Source organism: Bombus huntii, chromosome 4 (genome assembly GCF_024542735.1).
Source record: "Bombus huntii isolate Logan2020A chromosome 4, iyBomHunt1.1, whole genome shotgun sequence".
Lineage (NCBI taxonomy): Eukaryota > Metazoa > Arthropoda > Insecta > Hymenoptera > Apidae > Bombus > Bombus huntii.
Genome location: NC_066241.1, coordinates 10,421,028 through 10,433,689, shown reverse-complemented (window position 1 = coordinate 10,433,689; position 12,662 = coordinate 10,421,028). Strand labels below are relative to the sequence as shown.

At 29.2% G+C, this 12,662-nt stretch overlaps 3 protein-coding genes across 11 annotated transcripts in view; 2 read left to right on the top strand and 1 right to left on the bottom strand.

The window, feature by feature from the left end:
• The first annotated feature begins 11 nt into the window (after positions 1–11).
• Positions 12–3,305, top strand: LOC126865221 (putative high mobility group protein B1-like 1). Of its 2 annotated transcripts, none has more exons than XM_050617483.1 (7): positions 12–113; positions 1,317–1,399; positions 1,671–1,845; positions 1,991–2,109; positions 2,189–2,331; positions 2,389–2,563; positions 2,639–3,305. In XM_050617483.1, exons 3-7 carry the CDS (start codon positions 1,737–1,739, stop codon positions 2,699–2,701), a joined length of 609 nt encoding a protein of 202 aa, XP_050473440.1. In that variant the 5' UTR covers positions 12–113; positions 1,317–1,399; positions 1,671–1,736; the 3' UTR covers positions 2,702–3,305. The 2 variants fall into 2 exon arrangements, with proteins under 2 accessions (XP_050473440.1, XP_050473439.1); XM_050617482.1 differs by lacking the exon at positions 12–113 and adding an exon at positions 201–563.
• Positions 3,306–3,398: 93 nt separating this feature from the next.
• Positions 3,399–6,664, bottom strand: LOC126865219 (alkylated DNA repair protein alkB homolog 8). 8 transcript variants are annotated; one of them, XM_050617475.1, is made up of 9 exons: positions 6,266–6,546; positions 5,768–5,866; positions 5,585–5,695; positions 5,284–5,515; positions 5,024–5,146; positions 4,739–4,936; positions 4,275–4,660; positions 4,034–4,189; positions 3,399–3,962 (listed from the first exon to the last, which is right to left on the bottom strand). In XM_050617475.1, exons 2-9 carry the CDS (start codon positions 5,774–5,776, stop codon positions 3,408–3,410), a joined length of 1,770 nt encoding a protein of 589 aa, XP_050473432.1. In that variant the 5' UTR covers positions 5,777–5,866; positions 6,266–6,546; the 3' UTR covers positions 3,399–3,407. The 8 variants fall into 8 exon arrangements, with proteins under 8 accessions (XP_050473432.1, XP_050473433.1, XP_050473431.1 ...); XM_050617476.1 differs by having other exon boundaries at positions 6,122–6,267; XM_050617474.1 differs by lacking the exon at positions 6,266–6,546 and adding an exon at positions 6,074–6,259.
• Positions 6,665–8,574: 1,910 nt separating this feature from the next.
• Positions 8,575–12,662, top strand: part of LOC126865073 (uncharacterized) — a 33,104-nt gene continuing 29,016 nt past the window's right edge. Inside the window, exon 1 of the mRNA XM_050617160.1 lies at positions 8,575–8,846. The gene's annotated coding sequence lies outside the window, so the exon portion shown is untranslated. The remainder of the gene's footprint in view (positions 8,847–12,662) is intronic.

Sequence of the window (12,662 nt, the reverse complement as noted above, 5' to 3'; positions counted from 1 at the left end):
ACTTCCCTTAATACTTCCTTTATTAAAGAATTGTTGTTCTCAATTCCTTCGAAATTGTAACATGATTTTAGAAATAGAAGCCGAAATAGAACAACGAAACGTTTAACAATAAGGTAATAGGTTTAAAGTCTTGTAAAAATAAATAGTATTAAAAAATGTATGTATTAGTGCACGCGCTCGCGCGTATTATATATGTATATATACACCACACAAGTGGCCATGCCCGGTCATATCTGCTTCAATCAGCTTGGTTTATACGATCTGTTTTTAACGTTGAGTCTTGTCGTCAATAATCTGAATTCTATGGTTCAATAACTGGCGAATATCGTATTCGTGAATATCCCGAATTTCAAGAAATTTCAATCTGTGTGTTTGGTAAAAGTTGTATTTAGATATCATACGCGTTTCGTATATAATGCTGATCACGGTACGCGTGATACGTACGGATAGATACGTATAGATAGGGCCGATCTGTGGAATGGATGCTTAATAAGTTACATTTCGCGTTGCCTATAATTACCTTTCCCGAGCCCTTTTGTAACGTTTACTTTCAGTTATTATCGGTAAGTTTGATTACCATCTACATCACGTATCTAGCTATATTCCGTTCGCTACTTTTTCATTCTTTCAAGTTGTGTATCGTCGTAAGATAGCTTTTATATTGTGTTGTTGTAGTAGCGATTGCCTTTGTACGTCATCTGTAGGTAAATATCTGTTACATTCGCCTCTTTCGTTACTTATATATTTTTAATATATTTGAGTATTTCATTATTTTCTCAGTTATTTTTTGATAATCATATATTTATTCATCTCATATTTGAAAATATTTCGTTTCTCTACAAGGTATTTGATATATACATCTACATATATGTGTGTGTGTGTGTGCGTGCGTGTGTGCATGTATGTATATGTATATGTATATCATTTTTCGGTTTATATCATAATGAAAAAGTTCGATGTTCATATAATTTAAATAGAATTTTTATCACAAATTCTAATTGTATTTATTTAAAATGTAGTTTATATTTGTTTATATTTAAATAATAATTTACAATATTTATAAAAATTGAATTTTCTCTCTTGGCAATAAAAGTTGTATAAACAAAAATTTTTCAAATTGCGAAATTTTACATTAATTATGCGCAACATGTAATTAATATAACAAATCAAACAAATCTCTCCATATAACATTGTTCTATCAGTAACTAATTTATTAGAAAGCAAAAGAGAACATTATGTTTTATTATTATTATGTAATTTATGTAATTTAATTTATAATATTTTAAACAATTTTGTGTATTTTTATATTTCTACAGAACTTGAAATATTCATCTATGATGCTGTTTTATTAAGGACATGACAACGATCTGTTATATACTTACTGTAAACTATATTTGTGGTAAGTAATATTTAATATCTAATCACTATCATAAAATATTTAAATGTTTTAGTCCTACATAATATAAAAAGTTGGTATAAGAATTGTATTTTTATTTGCATCTTATTTTTATGCAAATAAAAAAGATACTTGATTTATAAATTATACTATAAATAATATATTTAAAACTTTGATTTACTATTTCATATTTTACATATTTCTTTATCAAATTTTATTTTATAATGATTAAAAATAACAAATCAATAAAATATAAAGAAAATGTTATTTGTAGATTACTGTGGCTTTGGATAAATCATTCATTTTTTGATCGAAACATTATAAAGAATTTTATACAGTTATGGAATCAAATGACAGAAAAAATGTTTATCTTGCAAAAACGGGTGATAATTCCTTGAATTCTGGAATGAGAGACACGATGATTGTTGGTCAGACAAATATGACACCAGGTAAAAGTGTATTATATTTATATAAAATGTAGATTTAAATAAAATTTTGTTATAAATAAATAAAATGGTACAAAAATATGATATTCATCAAGAAACTTACAATTAAATTATGGCTTTTTATATGTTTATTTGTTTAATTTGTTAGAATGTGGTGAACCTGTGATGAAGCCTGGAAATGTGTCCAGTGTTTCAAACAATCAAGCAAAGTGGTCAAATACTCAAAGTAAGAATTTTATAATTAATGCAGTCCCAGTGAAAAACGAGGTAAGCATATAAAATGAGTAGTAATTTATGTAATAAGAATATATATACACGTGTTAATGGAATTACATTGTATTTTTAGATTGTCCATCTTGAAGATGGCGCGCATTGCAATAAAAAGATGTATTATTACGATAGACATTACACAGGTCATGAAGAAACAGAGAGACCAACACGTAGAGGAACAAAACGATACAGAGACAAAGATGCGCCTAAAAGGGCACTGTATGTGTTTACAATGTTGATTGATGTTTGATGTATTTTTTACAAGTGTCGTTTTAGGTCTGCCTTTTTCTATTTTTGTCAAGAATTACGTGGAAAAATGAGAGAATTACATCCAGAAATGGGAGTTGGTGATATTGCTAAAGAGCTGGGTAAATTATGGATGAGTACAGATCTTCAAACTAAATCAAAATATATGGCAATAGCAGAAGAGGATAGAGCCAGATACGAAAGAGTAAATAACTTATTCAATATTTTTATTAATATTAAAATGTAATTTTAACAGATGTTTGAACTTCTAATTATTTAGGAAATTATTGCATACAATAAAAGAGTAAAAAACTATGATCCAGAAGAAGTTGGACCTGTATAAGTTTCTCAATCTATTAAGAATGAAGGGACAGTGTACTTTGCCCTAAATCAAGCACTCGCCAATTAAAAATGTATAACAATTTTACTAATAGTTTAGTATTGTCAATCGTTGTATATATTATGTACACTGTTGACATCAACAAATCTGAAGAAAAATCATGTGCTATCAAATTTGGTTATAATTCTTGGAAATAGCATTTGAAACCAACTGTTCTTTTTCATTTATTTGACAAATTGAATATAATTTTTTGTGAATAAGGTGTGCTAATATATTTACAAACGATATCTAATACAAGTAATAACATTAATATCAATAGTAATAATACTGAAAATTATGATGCAGATAATAATAACATTATTATTATTATTAAAGGATGATAATCTATATTGCTATTAAATATGTTATACACAATTGAAGCACAATACAAGTAAAAGTCAAGCAGAGTGAGCTTTGTACAGTGCACTTTTCTTGTCTAATTATGCATTATTCATGTTTATAATGATAAAATTAGATATCAGGGACTATTTATATCTAAAACCCTGTATAGAACATATATTCCATGTATTTTGTTCTTTTTCCAATAAAGATAAAATCATTTAAAGCATTTATAATCCTTATACTCTTGTTATATTTTTAAACTTATTATTTCTTTACTAATATTGTGAAAAGATATGATTAACATGATTCTGATTAAAAATTGATTTCATTAATTTATTTGATCTTTTTTGCATAAAATTACACACCAATTCCCTTGATCATAATACACCTTGTTTATTGTAAGATTCGGCACTTCCGAACATAATTGTGATAGTTCATTTTCTTCAAACACATGATAATATCTAAGGAAGTTGCCACCTCCTTTTCTTTTCCATGGAACAAGCATATCCTTACAGACAAATTTTGTACGATTTTCATGCACAGGTAATGTTATACCATATTCTGTTAATTTTTGTGTATGTGAAATATTGTCTTCCTTTTTACTTAAATTATATCGCAAGTAAGCTGTTTGAATAGAATCCTTTTCTTGTTCTTTTGCCCATACATAAATTAAACATTTTCCATTTGGCCTAAGAATTCTTGTTAATTCAGAAATGGCTTGTTTCCTTCGCTCATGAGTCGAAAGATGATGAATTACAGCTATACATATTACTGCATCCAGACTATTGTCTTTATAAGGTAAATATAAACAGTCAGATAGGGATACTTCGAAACCTTTACTGCGACAAATTTTCATTAAATTGTAACTTCTATCACATCCAACCTATATTATAGAGGGTTTGTTTTTATATTATGCTTGTTATTATATAAAGTTAAATGATGTGTAATACACACCTTAAATATATCTTTAGCTTGATAAAGATATTTACCATTCCCGCATCCTACATCTAATAAGATATCACCTGTATTTAAAGTTTGAAGGAATTTGGTTACATTGGGCCATTGTTTATGCCTTGTTTCATCAAAATGATTTGAAATTTTATCATAAACCTATATATAAAAAAGTTGCAAACTTATTTAATAACTCATTAAATATAAGTACAATCGCACATAAATGGTAATTTATAATACATACATCATGAACATAAGAATTTTCTATTCCTAGAGCTATTTTATTATCGATCAGAGTAGTAGCGTTATTCTGTTTAGTATCGCAATATTCTGGAAAATTACAGCAACAATCACCCCTGTGTATTTTCCGGAATGTAAACGATACTCTTGTTCCTCGTGGTTGAGTTGTCACTCCATTTGAAGATTTTACTATGTCAGTATGTCTAGGACAAATTCCATGCGACCAGGCATAACGGGCTTCTCCTGACATGATTAACAATGAGCGAGCAGGCAAAAGGACAGCAGCTTTTTCATTTTCTCGTTTAAAATCCATTATGCAAGCTGAGCCCAATGATAATGACAATATACTATCTTCAAACGCACTATGTGTATCAATATGTGGAGGAATACCTTAAAATTTAAAACATTACTATTGTATTTATTTGAAAAAAATGAAGTATGTTAAAGGATAATCTTTGTGAAACATACCTTGACCAGGTAAATAATGATTAATTGTCAATTGATCATATTCATATGGAGCATCATGATATTTTTTGAACAGCGTTTTTAAAAATCGATAGTTTTCAGGTATAGGTATAATAGGTTTATCTGGATCTACTTTATTTGAATTATATTGAAATTCATATCCAAAGTGTTTAACTTTCCTATGTTTTAATTCTGACGATTCTGAAAAAGAGATTTATATTGCAGTTAAATTTACATAATTTGATAATTTGTAATGTTCTTTTATTAAAGTAACAAGATTTTTGTTACCTTCATTAGACCAATTAATTGTACTTAATAACATTTCTTCTTCTTTTTCAGTGATAAAATTTTCTATTAGTTTAAGTCCAGGAGGAAGATTTGAAGACCACCCACAATAATTTAAATCAGGGACTAAAACAAATTCATAATTTAAAAATATAAAAATTTAATCTTTATATTTTGTATGGGTGAGTATAGATTTTAATTAATAATTAATATTATAAGAAAATACAATAAATTCTATACAGATTTCAAGATAAATTATATACCTGATTCTGTAAATGTTGCATACAGTGGTGTACTTTGTCCATTAATTTTAATGTTACCATTAATTTTATTGTGTACATATGTAGCAACTTCTACTGAATAAAATTTAATAAAACAATATGACTTGTTTAGTGGCATTATTAAATCATATAAGTCAACAAATGGATCTATGACATCTTGTAATGTTTTTCTTTGTAAACCAGTCACTAATCCCGCATTACAAATCATTATGTACTGTAATATATTAAAATGTAAACATATTCCTAATATTATAATGAATAAATTACATAAATGAATACTAACCTGTGTAGGATTATCACAGCATTTAATATCCATATCCTTAAGAAGTCTATGATATGCTCGTCTTTGCTTACGGTGGCTCTTCTTGTTCAGTTTCTCTTCCATTATTTTTAACTATATTAAACCATATTGAATTATATTTTATAAATTTCCTTAAAATATATGCATGTTTATATTATTACATACTATATTCATTTGTATGTTCTTTTATTACATATACATAAATATTTTCCCTACGTAATAACATTTTTAGTTACTGCATACTTTTTTATATTTTCAGTTTATCTAGGAACATTAAAAAATTAATGTAATAGATGTACATTAAAATTTTATTTCATACAATATTTTCTATTTACGAATAATTAAATTAAAAAATAAAGTAAATAAATATACAGACGAATATTTATAGACCAGTATTTTTTGAGTACTTTGAATTTGATAAGTAAAATAAAATTATATCTTTTTATAATTAAATAGATAGCATTAATTTACTTAGTTTGTCTATATATTAAATGTCAATAGATTGTTCTGTGCACTAACTAAATATGTAACTTCATGTAACATTCAAGTAGTAAAATTCTTCTTGAAGTACTGTGCATGTGCAATGCTCAGGAATATAAAATAATTTTATCGTAAGATATACACACACACACAGATTTCTGTAAAAGATGTGGATAAACGTACATATGTACTTATAAATGTGCAGAAAGCTTTATAAACAAATCGATAACTTCATACATGTCATGTTCAAAATGAAATACATAAAAATATGTCAAATAAGAATATAATTAAATTTTCTTCTTCTTATTAAGTAAAATAATGAAGTTGTCAAAATATAACTGATGATTATCATTTAATCGAGATATCGACGTCCGAAGTGTATTCAAATTCAAATTTCAAGGCTTCTAAACAGGATTTTAACTTCTGAAGGCTCAAATAATATTCTAGAATTCAAAGAATTAATTAAAATTACTTTTATCTAAATATTCACCCTGGTTCTTTATTTTGATTACCGATGAATCAGTGGTATGTGCTAATAAAAAGTAAACTTTTACATTGATAGATGGTGCTATCATGCTCAAAATAGGGCACTTTGCACTAATTGTACTTAATAAATTAATTACTTATTTAATTTAATTAATTAGGAAAACGGTATAATATTCTGATTTCTAGGAGTTAAAGGTTTAATTTCATTCTTGAGCAGTTCAAGAATTCGCCTTATAAATTAAGAAATTTCATATTTTAATTTTGTCATAAAGAAATTAGTTTCACCTTTTCACCGCCAGGTGGTTATAATGTTTCGTTGTCCATGGATTGGACGATTTTAAAAGCCTGTTTATAACTATGAAACCAGAGAGAATATTTAGATAAAAGCAATTTTAATTAACACTTTGGATTGTAAACTGTCATTCGAGTTTTCAAGAGTTAAAAGATTCGGTCTTAGAGCTGAAAAATTTGGATTCTTTAATTTTGCTACCTGCCTATTGAACATAATTGAATATACATACATAAGTACATATCAAACGTAATATTTCAAGATTAGATGATAGGAATGGTAAGGTATATCATTGAATTTGTTTTTTCATACTCTATTAGGATATCGAAAAATAAATATACGATTTTATTAAAAAAAATATTGATGGCCTTTAAATTCTGTAAAAAAAATGATGATAAGAAAATGCTATTTCCATCATTGTATGTGGCTTTTGAAATAATGTAGCTTCGTCCTGAAAAATTTTTTCATACAATAATACATAGGTTAGATATTTAGATGATCCCATTTAGTTCGTTCAGCAATTTAAATAAGTATTCTATATTAACAGCTGAAACAATTTTGTAATGTTTCCTAGAAGAAAATGGGCATAGATGTCGACACAGTAACTTTGATTTTTGTCTTCAAATATTTGTATTAGAATGCTTATTTTCTAAATGTGTGAAACGCGTTTGAAAGGGAAACTTATTGTGTCAAATATATGCTACTTCGATTATAATGTCCTCTAATTGCAGAAATTATTAAATAATTCATATTAAGAAATTTTATCAAATGAACTGATACAATTTTATAAACTTTATTTATAATTAATGAGTTATGTCTCACATGTCAACATTTATTTTATTATTGTACTATATTATTACTATTTACGATATATATAATTACTATTACTGTATTTATTTTTTCATTTTATCACATTAATCTTTTCTCTTTTATTTTCAAGGTTTGTAATATCTCTTTTTTTTCTGATGTTCGTTTTAGTCTCCCAAATTATTCAGAAATTTATATTTTGAACGTTCAGTGGTAAATAATTTATTGTAAGTACTATATCAATCATCGTTATTATTACTATTATTTATCGTATCGTTATAAATCTTTCCGAACGTCGGGCATTCATTAAAGCATCTGTTATATGATAAATACAATTGTCATTTATATATGTTATACATATATTTATGTTTCATCTGAACACAGTTTCAATTCCTAATTCCTCTTTTTCATTTTGTAATAGCTGAGCGAAAGAGGGCGAGGGAGAGGAGAGACGGAGAGAGAGAATATATCAGATTTAGAGTAGTTTAAACATTTTCGAATTGTCTTTGAGGAGATTAAAAAATATTAAAATTCAAAAGATTTGCAACCAGATAATCTTCTTGGCAATCCAATTACTCTTCATAAAATTGTAAAAAAGATTCCCATTAATTTTCCTTTCTCATGCCATAATAGATGAGAATATATCGGATTTAAAGTACAATTGAAATCTTTCAGAATTGTCTTTCACGAGGTCGAAAGGATATTAAAATTCAAAAGATTTCCATCTGTATAATCTTCCTCGCGATCCGATTACTTTTTACAAGATTGCAGAAAATGTTGCCTCGTCCGACTACTTTCGTCTTTCACAGTCCTCGTCGTCTACTAGCATGTAATTAGAAATGCATCTCAGTCCCCATAAAAGCGAAGCGTTACGCGGATCATGTTCTATCCAGATTCGTCGGAGCTGCGCGGTCTCGTCGTCGCTGGACCAACAACGTCGCGTGCGAACGTCGCCGCGAGATCATGGTTCACCATTTCCTCGACGGATGAAGTGAAAGCCATGATCGAGGCTGGAGTAGAATGTAAAGAAGTCGATGCGATTCGAGAGAGGGAAACCGCTTTGGCGTCCAGTTACTCCAAGGCAAGCTGAAAGGAATGTTGAACGGCGTGCATCGCGACGCCAACGAGTTCTCACATTGATCGTCTCTAATCAACGTCGACGTCGTCAACGACGCACCATCGGTGAGTAAACCACCCTCTTCTCGCGGCTCGGCCCATCCGCGGTCGTCATTGTCCTAAACGTATACCTCAGTCACCCTTATAATTAACAATAAGCTTAGAACAGTTTCTTAAACGCGATAATTCGCTTTTGGTAGGTAGATAGGTACCTTTATATAATCAACTTCTTTAAGATCGTTTCCTATACGCTCGTTTCCTGGTTTGAGAAGTCGTGTACAGTGGCTCATGTACACCGTCGACGATAAGTATTTTAAAATACCTACTGGTTATACTTGTTGGAAAATTCTAAGAAATTTTATTTTATCTCATATTTCGTATTTTATTTTATAGGACTCGTGTATGGTTTAAATGAGATAACAGATTTAGAATACAATAACTATAAAATGAAAGTAGCGCAAAGCAGTAAGTTTTTTAAGTATTTTAAGTATTTTAAGCGTCAATAAGTATCCTAACACTTATGGCCGGCGGTATATTTGAACATTTTCAATAGAAAACTTGTATGTATATATTTCTGTATATAAAAGATTTTGGAACTCCACTGTTGCGATTGTATTGGGAGAAATTTGAAACCGATCTGAAAATCTATGTAGAAATTACAAGATATTTACTGCAGATATATATTTAAGGATGAATTAGTGACGATTCTACTAAATAACGCGGTTTCTCCATATAATGGATAATTGATTTTTTAAATATTTTTGTAACCTCCGCGAAACGTATACTTGCAGCATATACCTTGTAGCTTTTATGTACATCTTCACGTTTGTTTCAAGTTTTGCTAATATAATCATGATAATCCGATATCGTTACAGTGCTAATGAAATTTTAAATATCCATAGAAGGTTTGCAGTTACTTCGATAAGTGTTTAAACACTTCCGTAAGTTACTGTAATTCCTCGGTTTCCTTTGTGTTGAAAATTCGCACACAATCGGTTTCTTGAGTTGTGTTTAAATGTTTTTCATGGAGGTGCTGCTATGGTACGTCGAGAAAAGCCGAACATTTTTCTTGCTTTTGAATGTAACGAATAGACTGCAAATTTTTATGCATTTATGGGAAATTTAAAAGTGCAAAAATGTACAGAATGTGCATAATGTATGAAAATATATAAAATATCCAAAATATAGCGCGTACAAAATTTAATGGATGAAACAAATCTGCGACTTTAGAAGATGGCTTTATCCAGTAAAATTTTGTTAAATGTTTGAAAAATATTATATGCGGTGAATGTACGTTTATCTATGACATGTATTTTTAAAACGGGTAACGTTATCTTCAATTGAACATGGTTTAATACTTTAATCGAATAATCTAATTGAGCAGTGTATTTATTACGAATAATAGCCACTGCAATGTCGTTTATCATTTTAAATAATAATTAAATAGTTTGTTAAACTTATTTGTGAGCAGCAACTGAGCTGCAAAAGCTTGCAGCAATTTCCTGACGTTTACAAATTTGCGACCAGATTCCTCCATAAAATGTGTCACTTTCATATTTGTTGCATACCAGAGAAAGTTCTGTTGTTATTTGCAAAGAATATTCACTAAACCGTCATTTTTTAAACATCCAATGAAAAGAAATTCACACTAAACTTCCTGTGTTTAAGATTATTTCTTCGATGTTAATTCACAGTAGGTGAAAGTTTGAATTGTATTTATTGTTATAATTAATTTAAACTTTAGTCACTTTTGTTTCTATACAAGATAGGAACCTTATTCTACATGATTTGTAGATATTTGCATATAATTTCGATACGATAGAATTACAGATACGCTTATTGAAATTATTTTCTTTTCATGTAAAAAGACGGACACGAGCAAAGTTCGTTTTGATCCCTTCAGTTGTAAAAAATCATAGTACAAAAATATAATTTCCCTATTTGGATGGCAGTAATTCACAGACGAATGCTCGTTGTAATTCCAGTTCGTTTAATAACGATATTATAATAACGATATAGCCATTGGTACAGTACACGATACAGTGTAATAATTGCCTTAAACTGAATTTACATATCTAGCAACATTCCATCGCAATGCTCGTCATAACAATACAAGTACCGTAATAAAGATCGAACATAACGGTCTATACTGCAAAGCAAGTGCGCGATCATCGATTAAGCAATTTTAAATAACGCTGATAATATAAAGAGATGGAAAATCGAGAAACATGTTAAATTTGTCTTTTAACGATCTTACGTAAATACGTATTCGTTGTTGTAAATATATTGCTTGTCATGATCATTCTCAGTGTAAAAATGTAAAAATTTTAAAGGGCTTGTAAGAGAATTAGTAAATAAAAAGGGATTAAAATTCTCGCGCTTCGTCTTTGCAGCATTAGCATTTAACTGTTTTTTTTAAATCATATGAATCATTGGCGGATGCATTTATAAATATCAATCAGTGATTACATCACTGATATTTTTCTAGCATTGCCCCTGATTGTTATGAATGATGCGCAACGTTTTACAAGGAAATTTAGGACGCGCATACACTTTCACCTTACTCCTTTGTTTCATTTCTAATCTGTTTTCTAATAATTGAACCTCTTTACTATAAAGTTACATGAATATTTATATATGTATTTATATATGTATATTTTGTTGTATACGATTGTTTGTCATTTTAGGAATCTCGAACCTCTAACTTACAACCGAGAACCAAGAATCCATATCCTTGAAACCAAGCTGTCTAATCTGTAGTAACAACACTTGGATAGATTTCCATTATATAAAAATATCTGGAAGACGTTTCTAACAGAAACTAGACGAATGGAGAATTCAGAAGGAAGATTTTAAATAACGTAAAATCCAAAAAAAAACAGTAAGGTTTTCTGACACAAAGATAATATCTTCTAAAGTTTGTAAGCGCGGAAGGTGTAACCGCGGCTTGCTTATCTTTCCATGTATCTACCAGGTGTATTCAACGAAATCCAAGTGAAAGTACATCACAATTTGCGTGAACGCGTGTATGGCTCTGCTAGCACGTGCTTACGTTCCTTATTATAATTGGGGCATCGTTTACATTGCGTTATACATTACCGTGTGCTACGGCGCCGCGTTACAAAGTGAAACCCAGCTACTCGGATTTAGTTGAAATTAGCATCATAGAATGTTTTTTTGCTAATTAACGTTTCTTTTGTACACCGTTCACCAACGAATAAATGGGCGAACGGTGTTTCTTGTTCCCTTTTGTGACTCAGTTTGCGAAATATTTCGCCCGATGAATTAACTCGAAATGTGAACACCGTGGTATTACTATTTTCATAGATTCTTTGATACTTTCGTAAATCTTGTAAGTCCTTTTACGGTATAATTCGCAGAATTTAGGATAATTTAATTTACGACATAACGACAGACAAAAAGTTATCGTAATAGAGATACTTGGTTCCGTTAGTGACAAGATAAAGTTATCAACAAGATAAATTTCCAAAACTAAGGAAAGATTCCAAAATCGAGGAGATTCTAACATAATTAGTAATTTAATTAATCTTTGCTCAGGCAAGGAGTTCAGTTGTTCAGGGAAGGCAAATTAAGTCGTTTATGTGGAAACCTAATTTTCGTCGCTGACTTACGCGTTAAGAATATTTGGAAAAATTTTTCTGTACTTACACGCATCTCTTGCAAGATTATCATTTTAATTCTATATCGGTCCCAAAACAGTTGAGGAATCGGTTTTGTGCACTATTCATATTACAGCAATCGTAATTTTACGATTTATTATTTACGTTTACTGCTTGCCGATAATGAATTATGGTATAGTTAAGCTGATCTAGACTCGAAAGTTATTTTCCAAAAGCTAAAAATAAGGAATCGCAAGTTTTA

What these genes read in the sequence shown, in the direction of transcription:
- LOC126865221 (XM_050617483.1), top strand. Translation starts at nt 1,737, where the DNA reads ATGGAATCAAATGACAGAAAAAATGTTTATCTTGCAAAAACGGGTGAT. An exon ending in TCAGACAAATATGACACCAG is followed by an intron (nt 1,846 to 1,990) that starts GTAAAAGTGTAT and finishes TTAATTTGTTAG; the next exon opens with AATGTGGTGAACCTGTGATG. An exon ending in GATGCGCCTAAAAGGGCACT is followed by an intron (nt 2,332 to 2,388) that starts GTATGTGTTTAC and finishes GTGTCGTTTTAG; the next exon opens with GTCTGCCTTTTTCTATTTTT.
- LOC126865219 (XM_050617473.1), bottom strand. Translation starts at nt 6,145, where the DNA reads ATGTTACATGAAGTTACATATTTA. An exon ending in GCTGTGATAATCCTACACAG is followed by an intron (nt 5,516 to 5,584) that starts GTTAGTATTCAT and finishes AATATATTACAG; the next exon opens with TACATAATGATTTGTAATGC. An exon ending in AAAATTCTTATGTTCATGAT is followed by an intron (nt 4,190 to 4,274) that starts GTATGTATTATA and finishes TTTTATATATAG; the next exon opens with GTTTATGATAAAATTTCAAA.